The sequence below is a fragment of the Poecilia formosa genome, unplaced genomic scaffold (genome assembly GCF_000485575.1).
Source record: "Poecilia formosa unplaced genomic scaffold, Poecilia_formosa-5.1.2 Scaffold260, whole genome shotgun sequence".
NCBI lineage: Eukaryota > Metazoa > Chordata > Actinopteri > Cyprinodontiformes > Poeciliidae > Poecilia > Poecilia formosa.
Window position 1 is genome coordinate 610,691 of NW_006800199.1, and position 15,684 is coordinate 626,374.

Consider the following 15,684-nt stretch of genomic DNA (forward strand, 5'->3'; position numbering starts at 1 on the left):
ACTTTTATAAACAGTTAAAACTGTTTAATCCGTTGTTAACATGTTGTAACCTGTTTTTCCGAGCTGCCTTTAAACGCAACATGGCCGCTAGGCCCCCCCGCTGGGTTTACACCTGTGAAGGAGACCTGCTGCTGCTGCTGCTACGTAGGTTTGTGTTAGAATCACGGCAGCAAACCAGCAAAACGCCAAGAACTTTTCACAGTTTTTAAGCTGTTGGATGCAGGTATTGTTAGCTAAAAGATGACTAGCTAATATCAATACATCACCTTAAGCTTAACAAGTAGCTTGTAGGCTGCTGGTGGTGTTGTCCATGTTCAGCTACGATTCATTTTGCCCCCCAAAAAGTTGATTCCCCCCCTTGTTTGTCTGGAGCCTGTGCTGAGTACAACAGGGAGTCTCTAAGAATCCACCCCCCACCCCCTTTGCTCACACACATCGTTCAACCAGACAGCTATTTGTACGCCAGAGGGGGGGCCCAGAAATAGTTTAGAAACCACTGGGGGGACCCAGGAGAAAAGGTTTGGGAACCACTGACTTAGACGATTTACATGTGGTTAATTACATTGAGAATACATCTGAATAACAAAAACTAACTCAACATTTGTTTGACTATTAATCAATTCATGGTCACATGTTGCTAAATTCAGTCTCTGATTGGCTGATAAGGCTTGATTCTGTTTTTCTGTCCTGAGAACAGGAAGATGAGTGAGACAAAAACTCCCAGATTAAAATGCTACGTCGACCCCGTCAACACCTGGTCTGTTCAGCCCCATCATGTTTGGCTGCATATTTGTTTTTGTTCAAAATATACTTCACATTTCTTTTTCTTAGAGTTTGTTAAAGAAGAACCTTTTTTTTTTACTCCAAAATAGTATTGCATTTATTGAAAAAAAGGTTAAGACATTTATTCAATGTAATCATTATAGTTTTGAATGGTCATTCACATGTATGGTGTAGATCACAGATTTAAAAAAAATGTATAGCTCCTTGGTTATGTGTAATTAATTTGATTGCAAATCTCTTTGTCCATTATTTACATTCTCCAATAAAATCAAACCCAGTAAGGAGAAAAGAAACTTTAAATAGTTTTTTTTTATTTTCAAAAAAACAGGCGAGACTGATCAACTTTATTAATGACTGACAAATTCTTGATATATTAATTTAACTTAAAGAAGCCATCAATTCTGCTGCCATGTTGTTTTGTGAATATTGGAATAAGAGCAAGAAGATCTTTCGTATGCCAAAGATTAAAAGCATAACTTCAACACCAAGAGACCTTAAGAGCAAGGTCATTTGTAAATTTGTAGTATGTTACTGCATCTTACCTGGTTCCATGAGGCCTCGTGCTACCACACTGTCATAACCGGCAGGAGCCTTCTTCAAGGTACAGTCATCTCTGGTGATGGTGAACTCATTGCCAAGAGCTACCTCACTCAGAAACATCACTCCAGTGTTGTTTGAGGGACGCACTAGCAATGAGTGAAATGCATTTCAGCTAAGTACAATACTATGATCTCAAAAGAATTCAAAGAAACTGCTTTCTTAGGAGATTTCTTACCGTAACCTAAAGATTTTGCGTTTTCAGAGGCAAAATAGATCCCGCTGCCAACACGGCCCCCCGAATGGGGCATGATCCTGAGACCGCTCTTCAGGATAGCTGCCACCACCGCTATGTTTGTCCCGTGCCACAGCAGGCGGCGGTTCTCGAGACTCTCATTCTCACTGAAGCGTTCTCCCTGAAAGTCACAATGTGTTGGTTGAAAGACTTCTGGACTCCTTCACTATAAGTGCAAAAATGGCAGGAGTGCCTCACACCTCTTTCTCTCGGTCCACTTCCCAGACATTGAGTATCTTTGGCTTGCTATAGCTACACGTAGTTGACTTCATGTATTTCTCGATTATCTTTGAATGCAAAAGGCATGAGATACTTCAGTAATTGGAACATGACAATTATTTTAGCAGTCAATAATGCTAATTTAGGACACAATACCTTATAGATTTCTGTATTTTTGGCCAGCAAGGAGAGCTTGCATTTCAGAGACATGTAGTCTTGGTCGATGGGATGAGGAACCGTCTCCAGCATCTCATCCTGAGCCTTCTCCGTTTCTGACTTCAGAGTCTGGGCCAGCTCAATGTCTGCCAGCACCTGAACAACAACATTGAAACGGACATTAGAGCTGACAAAACTTTATGTAAAAAAGACAAGAAATCACTCTAATTGAAAATCTTACCATAAGCATCTCCTTCTTCTGTTCAACAATCTCTTTGGTGTCAATGGCTGGCGGTCTGCTCCTGCCAAAGTTGTGGGGAATTGTGGTGAAGAACTTTGATGAGAGTTCTTCAAGGCGTCCTCTTCCACCTTTTTGGCTCATAGCAGCTTCGATCTCCTCCAAAACTTCAAAGCCTTTTGCTATTTGGGCCTTACTGAGTTTACCCAAAGGCATCTTCTTGATGTCTGTAAAAATAAAAACCATGTACACACACCACTGGTCAAATCAGGGGTTTTAATATCTTTATTGTGCTAATAAACACATGCCCACAAAAAAACAGAACTATTCTGAAAAGAGTAAAAAAAAACTTATCAGACCTACATTTTAATATGCAAAGATAAGAAGAAGCCAAGGTGAACCTTTGTTTCTAACAATGGTTAATCATTTGCATGTTGTAACCTGATCATGTAGATCTTAACTACACTTTGAAACCAAACTTTCATGCATGTAGCATAACAGTGTTTTAACCTACCCAAAGTTATAGGAAGCAGTTAGTTTAAAATGGTTGGTTAAGTGAGACAAACCTACCTAAATCCATGCATTTCATTGCCTCCTTGAACATGTCATTGCTGAAAATGAGCTTAATAAGATTCTGTGTTGGGCCATCAAGAGTGCATGGGAGGACATTTTTTGAGACTTTTGCATCAACAGTGTCCACCTGTGGAGCAAAAAGTACATCTGAAAATATATCTAAGGATATAAATAAAATATTAACAACGAGTTACTCAAAGCTTCCTGTTGCTCAGAAATAAACTGTTGCAATACCTTGACCTCAGCGTCCTGCTCTCCGTCCACCTCAATCAGTGTGTACTTCCCAGGATGAGAGACAAAGTTCATGCGGTCACTCCAGTTGTTCTTTGTCTTGTCCTTAAATTTCTTCTCAAAGTCCTTCAAGGCTGACTCCAGGTTGGCAAATGGAGTCAGTTTAGATTGTCCTACTTCCCCCTGAGGTCAGATTCAGAAAAATGTTGAATGTAATAATCATTAGTAGCGTCGCAGATGGTGAATCTGGATGTCACATCAAACCCAAATAAACAAGTTCCAGGAGTTAGACAGGAAAAACAGATGGCTATGCTAATTGCTACATGTTGAGTATTGTAAGCCTGGCAGCCTGTCAAAATGTCAATCTTAAATTGACTTTTCCAATTGTCATGTTGCCCACTGCTCAGGGAGTTTTTGTTTCTCTAATATAGCTCAAATGCTATCATCAGCCACTGCAGAGGCCAGCTGTAAAACTCAGCTGAGGAAAAATGGAATGAATAAAGAACATGGTCTATTCTTCAGGGATAATGGATGAAAAAATAATTATGGCACATTTACATAAATATTAATTAATGTGCCTTGTCCCTACTAAACGAATTAAATCTTAAATTTGGTAAGAATCTGAGTGTTAGGTTTCATGTCCTCTCAACTTCCTGTTATAAGGGAGACATTCCCTTCTACTGTCGCCACATTGCGCATGTGGAGAGTTCTCCGCAACGTCAACGACTGTGTCAATGTGAATTTGCCATCAACTGATTGTACTATGACTAGGGTCAAATTGAACTCCTTATAACTAAATCCGAATGTGACAGAATCGTATCAGAATGAATTGGAAATAAATCTGCATCGGACTAGAATGCATACGACTTTGATCCGACAGTAAAATGCCTCGATGACACCAGTTGTAAACTGTCTTTATGTAAATAAACTTAGCTGGGATTAATTGAATTATGGTGGATGCAACCTACCACTCGTCCCCATCTGTTCCATGAGAAGTATGCGTTTTCTGCTCTAATAACTTGGATGACATAAAACTTGTTGTTGTTGTGTCCTATGTTTGTTTGGTTGAGCATGCAGTCGTAGTCCTCGTGAACCTGTGGAGACGACACATAAGATTTTCCACAGTTGCAATATTACTCATGGATAAAATAAATGGAATATTAGTGCTATTTCTCTACCTCTCCGGATGAAACAAGTTGACAGTGCTCATCCACCTTCCTTTTGTCTTTAACCTGTGATCCTGCAGCCAGAAGCGCCTCTTTTGTAGAAGTGAAGGCATCCTTGGGTTCATCTTTCGCCTTTTTCCCACCTGCTTTGACAGCTTTAGCGGCTTTTCTCTTCGGGGCCATGCTCAAGCTGCAAAACCTGCACAGAAACTCACTACGCTTATTAGTGGACGTGCTGCCAGGACAAGCAGGAACATGCCTCGACTCGCCCCTTCGCTGGACATCAAAGCTGACAGGCTTATTTTTCAAGCTGTTTACACATTATTTGGGCTATCCGTGTTATTGACCATTCGACAACTGCAATAAGACGTCAATGGCAAGATAAAACATTAGTTTTAACGAGTTTTCAACAGCTGCAGCTTCCTCAGTTTAACACGAATTATCATAAAAAAGACATGAATCTATATTTCAGAAAAAGGAACCTACCTCTTTAAAAAACAATATTAATCGGGGTTAATATTGTAATATGATAAATGTGAAGTCGGCGAATACTCCCTGCGGGAAAAAAAAACACTCTTCCTGTTGTTTCTCTGATTCAAGGGAATCACCAAAGGAAGAGGTGGGACTTTACTTCTCTCATCTTTCTCCCGTTGGAGTCAGCTTCACCGCGGTCGCCACCTGGCGGTCAAACTCTGAACCGCTTCTAAGAGGTGACTTTCCTGAAAATCATTTTATGGACGGATCGAAACTTTGAACTTTCTCCCTTTGAAAATAAATAAAATGCATATGCTGTTCAATTTCCTTCCCCCAGTTATGTTAATCAGTCTGTTGCAACATTCTCACCACTATCTTATTATGTATATCTTATTCAGTGAATTAAGGGCAGAAGTAAATGTTGTTTGAACAATGAAGAAAAATTAACAGATTGAAACACTGTTAGCTTCATGGAAGTGTATCTCCGCAAAATTAAAGAAAAAAAAATGAGTTAAGTAATTTAAAATTATAGAAATAAAAATTAAGAGTTCTGTTTGCAGAACTGTTGCACTGTAAAACTATGCAAAATACGATTAGAATCTGTTTATTTGCAATATTTACATGTAATATTATTTCCGGATGATGCCATGTACATTTTGATTAGCACATGTCACTACTACAGCAAAACCTTCCCACAGCATGATGCTGCCACAGCTTGGGTTGTGTTGTAGGGCTCTTTAGCTTCCCTATTTTTTTCATTATAGTGATAATGGCCCATTTTAATTTCAACAGATCACAGGACATGGCTCCAAAAGATGACTTTGTCTTTCTTGGGGCCGTTTGCAAACTGTAATTTGGCTTCTTCGTCTGTGAGTGGTCAAAATTGTTACTTGACTTCTTTCACTGTGCTCTCTCACCAGCTTCTTCTCAATGTCTTTTTTTTTATTATTCTAGGATTGCTACACAAACATGTTTGTCTTTGGGATACAGAATCTGTCTCCTTCATGAATGGTGAATGTCTGTACATTCCCAAGCTTTCCGTTTATATTTGTTTGTGAGATGAAAACAACAAATTCAGGAAATTGAAATCCGCATTTCATTTCCAACTAGATTCCAGGTAGTTTGGCTGATTTATTATTATTATTATTTTTTTTTATTATTTTTTTTTTTTATGATGTCACAAAGGAAACGTGTTGTTTTAGGTGTTGGTTTAAACTTTCGACTTTGATGAAAGTAATTAAAAATTGTCTGTGCCATTATTCTGGCATTTAATTATTTTTTAATAATCCTAATTAATCTAAAACAGAAAACGTTTAGTCTGATTAAAGTCAGACAATGTGAAAATGGTAGTTTCATATATTGTGCACATCAAGTTTCAAGAGCAGATCACTAAATCATTCTACAGATGTGTATGTACCATTAGAGCATAAGACTTGCAAATTAAGAGAATATTTTCTGTTGGATATGAAAACAACTATTTTAAATGATATTGTAATTTCTCCATCATGCAAATTTTTAAAATAATTTTCCAGGAAAACCATATTGTTATAGTCTGTTTTCTGATTTACAATAGAAAGACCTTAACACAAGATGGCAGTGTGAAGCAGCGTATCTGGGCTGGCCGTGTTTCCTACAGCGCCAGTCTCTTCAGCCCACTGCCACTAACTACGGAGGTGTTTCTGGATGGCTTTGTTGGATGTTGATGTCGTATTATCAAATGGTGTTTCTGCATAGCAAAAATACTTTTTTTTTTGAATAATCAAACTGTTAAAATTGTAACTTAAATGCAATGCTCAAGGTTTGACTTTCTTCTCCTTCCAACTTCTTTTCAAACATCACTTTCAACCACCATCACTCTAAGTGACCAATACAGGGTGGACAAGTCAAACAAATTGCAAACAAATTTTACTATTTATAAAAAACACATTTTATTTACATAAATTACAAGAAAAGCACAAACTGGTCCACTATATTCTACATTAAAAACGTCTTGAATATATTACATTGAACAGATTTACTATAATTTACGCCATTGTTGCAAGTAGAATCTCCAAAAAACAAGAGCTATAATTTCCTTTATTGGCATCTCCTTCAAAACTGCTACGAGTCAAAGAACAAAATGACATAATTGGGACATTTGTACTCACAGCACTCTGAGGACAACAAAGTCAGGATGGTCGCCTGCGTGACCCTGTCTGTTTCTGAGACACCTGATTCAGGACTAGTGATTATATTACTCTGTTTACAAGACTTGGCAAAATATATATATATATATAAATAAACCCAACTTGATCTTCACAAGGAGGACGTTGTGGAGTCCACCACCTCTCGTCCGTTACAAACTGTCGGAACAACGTTAGAGGCTGACGCTGCAAAAGCAAAGAAAAAAGACTTAAGATTTTTGTTATAGAACAATAATTATCCAGATAATGTATGCAGCATTTGATAAATCCCTAGTGTTTAGTTGTTGTTGTTTTTTTTTTATTTATATACCAGCCTAAACTGACTTGCTTTGAATCAGCTAAACAGGTAATCCAGCATTAATCTGAGAAACTCCCAGAAGGCCCAAAGTTGCTCTGGGTGTGTTACTGTGGACTCAAATGCAAGAATCTGCTTAATCTGGAAAAGTTTTCCAAAATCACACAGGAACATAAATGACAGCAAACATGGGAACAAAGGTGCTCCAACCAGATGAAATCAAGCATGAAATATCTGGCAAACATTCAGGCTGAATACCTGGCACACTTTCCAGATTTGTGTTTATTTATTTTACTGAAAACCATTCTTTCTTTTCCTCCTTTTTATGATTATATGCTACTTTGTGTGCGTTTGTCAGAAAATCCCACAGAACTACATTGAAACTTAGAATTGTGATGTGACAGGGGTCTGGACACTTTTTCAACAATAACAATCAAGAAAATCACTCGTCTCCCAAACGAGCTGGAAGTTTAGCAACTCAATTAATTTACATTCAGTGGAATATATCACATTTATTAACATTAATATCAAGTTGATTTTCTGAAATTATGTAAAACCAGATAATTATCTCATCAGTGTCCCTCTGGCTTTATTTGTGCTTCGTTTATGTTCTGACAATTTTCTGAAGGAATGAAATGGATTTTAAAAAAAACACTTTCTTTTGCAAGAAAAGTGTAAAAACAACAAACACTTGGCGTAATAACCAGATTATCAGCTTTATCACCCACCTAAGACTGCTGTCTCATCTCGTTTAACATCTCTTTGTTTTATTAAACGTATCTTTTTATGATCGTGAGGCTTGGCTTCTTCACGACTCGGAGCGAGTTCTGAAATCCATTCACACCCAGTGGTCCGAATAATTAGATGCTTTTATTATTTATTCTTTTACGACAATACCTTGAGAAAAACTGGAGGCCGGACCGGTGTTGACGCTGAAGCGGGTGGTGGCCACTCGGAGGTTGCAGACATTCTTCTGAGGTTGAAACAAGATGATGTGGATTTTTGGAGCGAAGAGGCAGCCCAGCACCACAGACCCACTGAGACTGACAGAGATGCACATGGTGGTCGTCTGCACCTGCAGGGTGAAAAAGGGATGAAAAGATTCCCTGTTAAACACCAAAAACTTTGGAGTGTGAATACTTTTTTTAAGACATTTTTTTTGCTTCTTACAAACATTTCTTCAATGCAGTCAAAAAGCCCCAAGTCAGGAAACCCAGGAGTAAACACGTCTTTTGAATTTTAGAGTCAAAGAAAGGTGAAACCGAGAAAGAAACCGGATGACATCCGTGACGCCGCCTATAATTGCACATCGCGAGTTATAACGTTTTATTTGTTTGTCAATCAGCAACTTAACCCTCAGTCATTTTTGCCTCACCGTGCTCGCCCTGCTGTTTCCACTCAGTCTGCTCCATCATTTCCAACCCCTTCACAGCCTTTTTCCTCCCGCCTTAACAAGAGGATACAGCCCAGCATTTTAACGGTGTGTGCCAAGCGCGCTATTTCACAAGAACCACAGCAGGTGTTTGTTATCACCCAGAATGTTAATGCTGATATTAAAATGGTGTGAGCACCAAGTGCAGCGCTGTGCACCAACTGTTCTGCCGTGAGGATAATATCAGGGAAGCAGCAAGTGAACAAAAGCAGCTTTTAGCAGAACAGCTTCCCTAGATTTATCACATGGTTTTGCGGGAGAATTGCAATTATTTACTTAATTTATAGAAGCATAGTTACTGTTAATACTACGTATAAATGCTGAAAGTTTTCTATTTTTAATGGATTATGTTGAACATTGTTGAATTAGATTGAAGTGAACTGATGTTGGATTTTAATTGAGCCTCTTTACTTTTCACACAGCGTCCTGTGATTAGGAGTGCCGTGTGCTGGAGCTGAATGTTTATGACAGTGTCATGTCAGTCTTATTCAACCCCCTTCAAATAAAGTGTTACCGAGCCAGTCGGACATTTACATCAAGGGTCCTTCTGGAAACTTGATGTTGGTCTGCATTATCCATTACAAAGCTGGTTTTGATGCAACTTCGGGCTCATCGTCCTGTTGGGTCACAGAGCTTAACTTTCAACCATTTGGCTGTTAAACTAAGATCAAGTTGAATCATTTGAAGAGCTCCTATTTACTCAACTCTGTTTGTGCAACGCCCTGATGCCACTACCTTTGCTCGAGGGTGATAGTTTGGCTTTGAAGGTTGAAATTTGAATAAAGTTGGGTGTTTTGAACAAGACAATGATGCCAAACCTACATCATTTAGTCATCCTCAGTGCCCAGGCTTCTGTACAGTAAATGGCCTGTATACATCATTTGCATCTTAAGTGGATGAGAGATAATTAGCACGAAACTTGTGCATCCAGATGCTGTTTTTAAAGTTGATTGAAGTTGTATCATCACTCTACACTGGAAAAGAATGGTTCGAATGCATTAAAAGCTGCTGATGAGTGTATATAAACTTCTGACTCTTACTATCACTACTACTACTGCTGCTGCTCAATGGAACTGTTTAGAAAGGTAGAGATTAAGAAAAAACCTTCAGGTTCATAGCTTTTATGCATTATTTTCAATTATTATTTATGTATAGTCGTTTATTATCTTTCTGTAATTCTTCTCTTTTTTGTCAGGAAGCACAGTTTATGTTACACCCATTACAAAATAAAAGTTTATTACAACTCCTAAACTCAGTTGTATCCCAAGCTGAAGAAAAAGTTTCTCCTCTCTGAAGTTTAAAAGAAAGGGTTTGTTTACTTTTTAGCGACCAAAAATTATTTTAAAGGGTGAGTTTGAGAGAGGACAAAGGAGGAATGAACTCAAAGTAAATCAGTTTAACTGTTAACCAGCAATTAGTGAACCGTCATGCTGACAAGAGAGCAGCCTGAAATGGGGTTTTGTGTTACCTCTCTCTGAGCCAACTTTAGCTTCTCGTCCTCTAGAAACATTCTCAACACTCACGGTTGTTTTAGTCTGAAAGGCTACCTGTGGAGGAAGGTGTTGGTTGGTTTATTTGTCCCATATTGTTAAATTATTGGTTGGTTTCCCACTTTGGAACTTTGTTAAATCAAATTGCGTATGAAGTAGGAAACCGTTTTATTTAAAAAAAAAAATAAAAATAAAAATCAATGACTGACATTGAGCAAGTTTAGATAAAACTTGAATAAGATAAGTATACAAAGTGTTTGGCTGATCAATCTTTGGTCCAATTGATGAGGAAGAAAATATTAATGGATTGTTTTCCATGTCTTTTCTCCGTGTTTGTCTGAGTCACGGCTTAAATGCACACAGGAACCGACATCTTCTTGGAGAGAGCATGCCACAGGCCTGTCAATCGGCTACAGGCAGAATTTGAGAAATTGGAGACCTTGTTGCACCGAGCTGCTAATAAGAGAAATGAAATGCAATTTATTTTTGATTCGTTCTTCAACCAGCAAAGAGACATCAACTCGTAAACAACCGAACTTGTTCAATGAAAACTCTCCCCAGCTGGAAACTGCACTTTCTGTGCTCAAGGTTTCCAACAGAAAAAAAAACCTTTCAAGGACGAAATCAAGCTTGCATTTAAATTTTAATATATCAGTCACAAATTTATAGTTATGAATAATTTATATTCATAGCTATGAGGAACTACAAACCAATTATAGATCATTTAAAGCAAAATTCAAAATCATAAAACAGGCATTCATATTTAGCGACACTTTGACATGTACCGACAGGCATTTAGACAAACAACCTTAAGTTATGGCAGAATAACAACAAACCTCTTATATCACGAAGGTTTCTGGATATGATTTTAAAAAGTCTTGATACAAAAAAGGTTCCTCTTTTAAGTCACTTTGAGAATGACTGTAAATTCTTCTCGAAGTTTTTTTGCTCTAATGCAGCCAAGGTGCCTGATGATGCAAACTTTAAGCTTAATACTGTATCGCCTCTATGTAGCAGTCATAGAGTGATCTACCTCTGCTTGTAATGTTGCAGCGATAAGATGAATTAGAAACACACAGTGATGTTCACACTGGGTTGATGATCGTACACACAGAATATTTTGTGATTCACTTTTAAATCCAACAGCTACCAGCACTTTCATTCTGGGAGACCCCCAGTTGAAACTCTCCACTATTTTATGTGATCCATCAAATGTGCCATTCGTGGCTCTGCAGATTGTATTTAGCATTGTTTACCATTTCTTGGCTGACTGCAATCTAATCTGTATTTGTTATTCAGCTGAAGATTTCCACTGGGGTGTGACAACAATCTGAGTGGGGTTGTAAAAACCAGGAGAACACTGGTAACGTGTCACCGCCTGTGAAAACTAGAGGCTCTCCGCCAACTCAGTCGCTTCAGTAATTATTCATCGGTCAAAGAGGGGTTTTGCATCCACCTAATGAGTCCATTCAAGCTGTGAATTACATTGCCTAAAGGGGCCAGAGGAAGGTTTTCCTCTGAGCATCCCTGAAGTCCCAGGATAGAGGGAGCACAGCTGGGACTCAGCACCCCAGTCTTTCACACTCCATTCCACACAGCTACACACGGGGACACACAGAGACATTCAGTTCCCATTTAGCCTTCGTGGTCTTGCCTGCCTTTTCCGTGTTTCTGCAGAGGCAGCTGTGTCAGGAGGCTCCGTCGCCTTTTTCCTCTCTCCTGTTTCTCTTTCATTGCGTGCTGGTGAGATCCCAGAGGGATAATCTCTCGCAACTAAGGACAGGACTTCTACCAATTCACTTCATCTCTCTGTGCCTGCAGATAGCTGTCACCCATTCAGCAACACATTTATGTATTTATCAGTTTACCTGTTTGTGTGTGTGTGTGTGTGTGTGTGTGTGTGTGTGTGTGTGTGTGTGTCTAAAAAAATATCTGAGCACTAGTTAAACCTTGAATTCTGAGTCAGATATAACTCAAAAGCTAAGCATTTTTTCAGGTGACGCATTGAGAAAAATATTCTAGTATGGACCCGCATATTATAGAGGAAAGGTCAGAATATTTTAAGTAACGTTAATAGCTTACACCATATCTGCAATAGGTAACTCTTGACTTTTTCTTTAATTATCATGTTTCCAAATTAGGTAGTGCAGGAGACTGACATTTTGTACAGAAACACTTTTTTAATGACCCTTTAACCTGTTGCCAGGCTTCCTTTCTGTTGTTATTGTCAGATAAAACTATTAACTATCACATTACCATCAGAGTGTGAATGTGTGGGTGAATGGCTGAATGTAGTGTGAAGCATTTTGGAGTCTCTTGGACTAGATAAAGGGCCAAACAACTACAGGACATTTACTATTTATAGAAGGCCACCAGCAATCTTCCTATGCAAAACACAAACACTGGTTTAACTGTTTGTCCATCCAAAGTGTTGTACAACATGGAGGGTAAGTTCAGCTCAGAGGGTTTTCAATTCAGCTAAACAGAACAGATTTTAGAGTTGACAAAAGGTTGCTCCAAGTCAATGAATCTTTCTTTGAAAAACAGTTAAAGTGGTGCATAACTTTGAATTTGATTTGTTTTTTTTTTGTTTTTTTTAAAAGCCAGCATTACTACTTTTATTTTTATCTCACATAGAGTTGAGTTTTAGTGCTTGAAGTGTCATCTTTAAAATTTGAAGGGGCACAACTAAGCAGCATATTTTATGTTTTAAATAGTTGGAATTATAATGGCTCAGTCATAGTGAATCTCTAATCTGATTGAATTTGTTATTTCCCTAAGAGGATCTGGGTGTTTGGGCATTTGACATATCCTCCATTTATTGCATACATGTTTTAATAGGATCCTGTTTCGTTTGGGAATTTGAAGCCTGTTAATTAAGAGCATTATTGTGGGGCTAATTGGTGCGTTTTGTATCCTGTTTGTTAGTTTTTCTCCTTTCTGGGTTTCTGAGTTCAACACACTTCACCACAATCCCCAGTCAAGACCTTCTGAGCAGACAGGCTTTAAGCAAGCGCTGCACCGATGCATATAAAATACAATTTCCAGCACAGAGGAAGCCATTATCTACAGGGATGTATTCCACTCAGATTTTAAGAGCCCTAAACCATCTGAACAAAAAATTTAAATGGTAACCGCAGCACATGCTGAATGCAATGCAAAAGATATGTTATCTTAGAAGAAGGAGACCGCGTGAATGCCCATACGACCTAGTTTAACTTACCCTGTAGTCGCTGGCAGTGACATAGAAAATGGGTTGAAAGGCCAGCCAGATGATGCAGGTGGTGTACATGGTGAACCCAATGAACTTGGCCTCGTTGAAGTTTTCCGGACATTTTCGGGTCTTGAAGGCGTAGACTGTGCAGAGGATGATGAGTAGGCAGTTGTAGGTGAGCGACACGAGCATGCTGGAGTCTTTGCTGTTGCACTTAAGAGTAACTATGTCTCTCTTCTCCGGGCTCACTTCCTTCCTCACACCCGGGGCCTCCACCAACATCCACACCACCACCACCACCAGCTGGCAGGAGATCAGAGCGCCACAAATGGCAACCTGGGAGGCTGGGCTGATGAAGCGAGGCCTCTGGGCGCCGTCCTTCACTCCGCTGAAAATCCGAGCAATGCGATTGGTCTTGGTGAGGAGCGCTGAGTAGCACACAGCAAATGAGGTGCCTAAGCCTAACCGGCGCAGCGTGCATACTGCTGTGGAAGGCTTGGCAATGTAGATGAACGTCATGCTGTAGCACATCAGCACTCCCAGCAGAAGGATGTAGGTGAGCTCACGTCCGCTGGCCTTTACTACAGGTGTCTCATTGTTTTTAAGAAAGAGCCCAATGACAAATAGTGTACTCATCATCCCCAGACAGGAAATAGTGACAGGTCCAATGGCCCAGGCGTCTTCCCACCGAATGTACTCCTCAGGTAGGTCGTAACAGCCTGTGAGATTGGCCAGAGGCCACTCTCCGAAGCTGCAGTCAGCACAGGTGAACTCGTCCTGAAGGTACTGGTACGGCTGGCAGGGGATACATATCCAGCAGCACACGTCCCCAGGCTGCATGCTTTTTATCTCATTCTTCCTGCAAGGGTCGCTACACTGGGATGTGGGCACGACGTGGCCAGACCAGGGAATCAGGCTGGTGTTTAAGGTCAGGCTCTGAGCCCAGTAGCCAACGCTGCGGTAGACGTAGCGCTCGCCCTCTTTGTGGTAGTGGAAAATGTTGTAGCGCCCAACGCTGTCTCCAAAGGCATCGAAACAAACTACATTCTCTGTGTCAGGGGGACGAAAGGGCGCTGAAAGGAAAGAGAAGAGAGGACAGACAAAAAGTGTTAGGCTGTTGCACAAAGAGTAACAAGCAGAGCACAAACACAAAACCAGGAGTCAGTCACAAAGAATACTTAATTTAAAGACGTTTAGGACACATTGTAGAGCATGTATCATTTCTAATAAGAATTTGTCATTTAAATGTAGCATAGCTTCTTACTGAGACAGAACATATTGTAGGAGCTCTCACATAGTATGTCAAAGTACTGTTATTCTACAGCATACAAGGTTTCTTTGTCAGTTTTGGAATACCTTTTAAAATATACAACATTCTTATTTATATAAGCAATAGTTATACTGACAACTGCTTCATAACTATATGATTTATTTTATTTTATCTTCTCTGACTTGGCTAGAAGCAAGTTACATCATATTTAATAATATTGATAGAGCAAATGTGTTTATGCTCAGTTTTTTCTTCACAAACACATAATTTATTGTCTCACTAAAGTTCTGTCTACAGATGTATCCAGACAAACTTCCTAACAGTTTTCTAACTTTTAGCCAAATAAAAAAAAGGGGTTATCCCAGGCCGCTTTGTTATTTCAATATATTGAGTTTAAAAAAAGACCTGTTTCCAATTCCTCTGTCATTCATTCTATAAGCACATTTTATATAAATATGGAGACTGTGCTTTTGCATCCTTCCCCAGATGCTTGACTTGACATAAGGTACATCTCTTCATCTGCTGAAACCATCTGCAAACATATGAGACCATATTGCATGTTTACATATTCACCTATTGCAGCTGAGTCTGAGCTGATTGAAGCTAGTTATGACTCATAGCATGCCAAAAAGTCCAACAAAACTACACTTAGTGCGACTTTATGGCATGCCCAGAACTTTTTTGTCCAACAGACTTTTCTGAAACAAGACACGAAAATGCCTTAAAATTTTAGAAATTATAGAAAACATTGACATGTGACTATTAAAAATGATAGATGTTGAGTAAAGTTACAACTGGAATCACTATTTTAGTACGGTACTATTATTTGCAATGTTTAAGGCATAGTTATATCTGCATGACTAGGAAGTCACACAATGTTAGGGGGTCATTTTGCTTACATTGAGTCATTTTTTTGTAAACTCGTGTTTACATCACACTTATGTTATTATTTAATACATATACAGAGTTTATTGGTCCACCTGTCTTTTCCTCAGAGGGCTGTGATACCACTAATTTAAGGGCTTTAATCCACTTCAAAGCCTCTAGATAGTCAAATCCTCTGGGTATGTTTTTTTTTTTTTCCTTCTTTTTTTAGAAAATGTGAAGAGCAGAAAAGCACAGCTGGAT

The 15,684-nt window shown here is 39.1% G+C and overlaps 2 protein-coding genes across 2 annotated transcripts in view; both read right to left on the bottom strand.

Moving 5' to 3' along the window:
• The window catches only part of parp3 (poly (ADP-ribose) polymerase family, member 3), a 6,941-nt gene extending 1,758 nt beyond the window's left edge, over positions 1-5,183 (bottom strand). The window contains exons 1-10 of the mRNA XM_007570418.2: positions 4,685-5,183; positions 4,211-4,397; positions 4,001-4,126; positions 3,036-3,215; positions 2,799-2,928; positions 2,232-2,455; positions 1,991-2,146; positions 1,816-1,902; positions 1,559-1,736; positions 1,326-1,469 (exon numbers count right to left, since the gene is read on the bottom strand). Of these exons, the coding sequence (XP_007570480.1) occupies positions 1,326-1,469; positions 1,559-1,736; positions 1,816-1,902; positions 1,991-2,146; positions 2,232-2,455; positions 2,799-2,928; positions 3,036-3,215; positions 4,001-4,126; positions 4,211-4,381 (1,396 nt within the window). The 5' untranslated portion in view covers positions 4,382-4,397; positions 4,685-5,183. The remainder of the gene's footprint in view (positions 1-1,325; positions 1,470-1,558; positions 1,737-1,815; positions 1,903-1,990; positions 2,147-2,231; positions 2,456-2,798; positions 2,929-3,035; positions 3,216-4,000; positions 4,127-4,210; positions 4,398-4,684) is intronic.
• A 1,392-nt stretch (positions 5,184-6,575) lies between these two features.
• grm2a (glutamate receptor, metabotropic 2a) overlaps positions 6,576-15,684 on the bottom strand; it is a 42,427-nt gene continuing 33,318 nt past the window's right edge. Inside the window, exons 4-6 of the mRNA XM_007570419.2 lie at positions 13,296-14,359; positions 8,048-8,225; positions 6,576-7,041 (exon numbers count right to left, since the gene is read on the bottom strand). Coding sequence (XP_007570481.1) covers positions 6,968-7,041; positions 8,048-8,225; positions 13,296-14,359 — 1,316 coding nt within the window. The 3' untranslated portion in view covers positions 6,576-6,967. The remainder of the gene's footprint in view (positions 7,042-8,047; positions 8,226-13,295; positions 14,360-15,684) is intronic.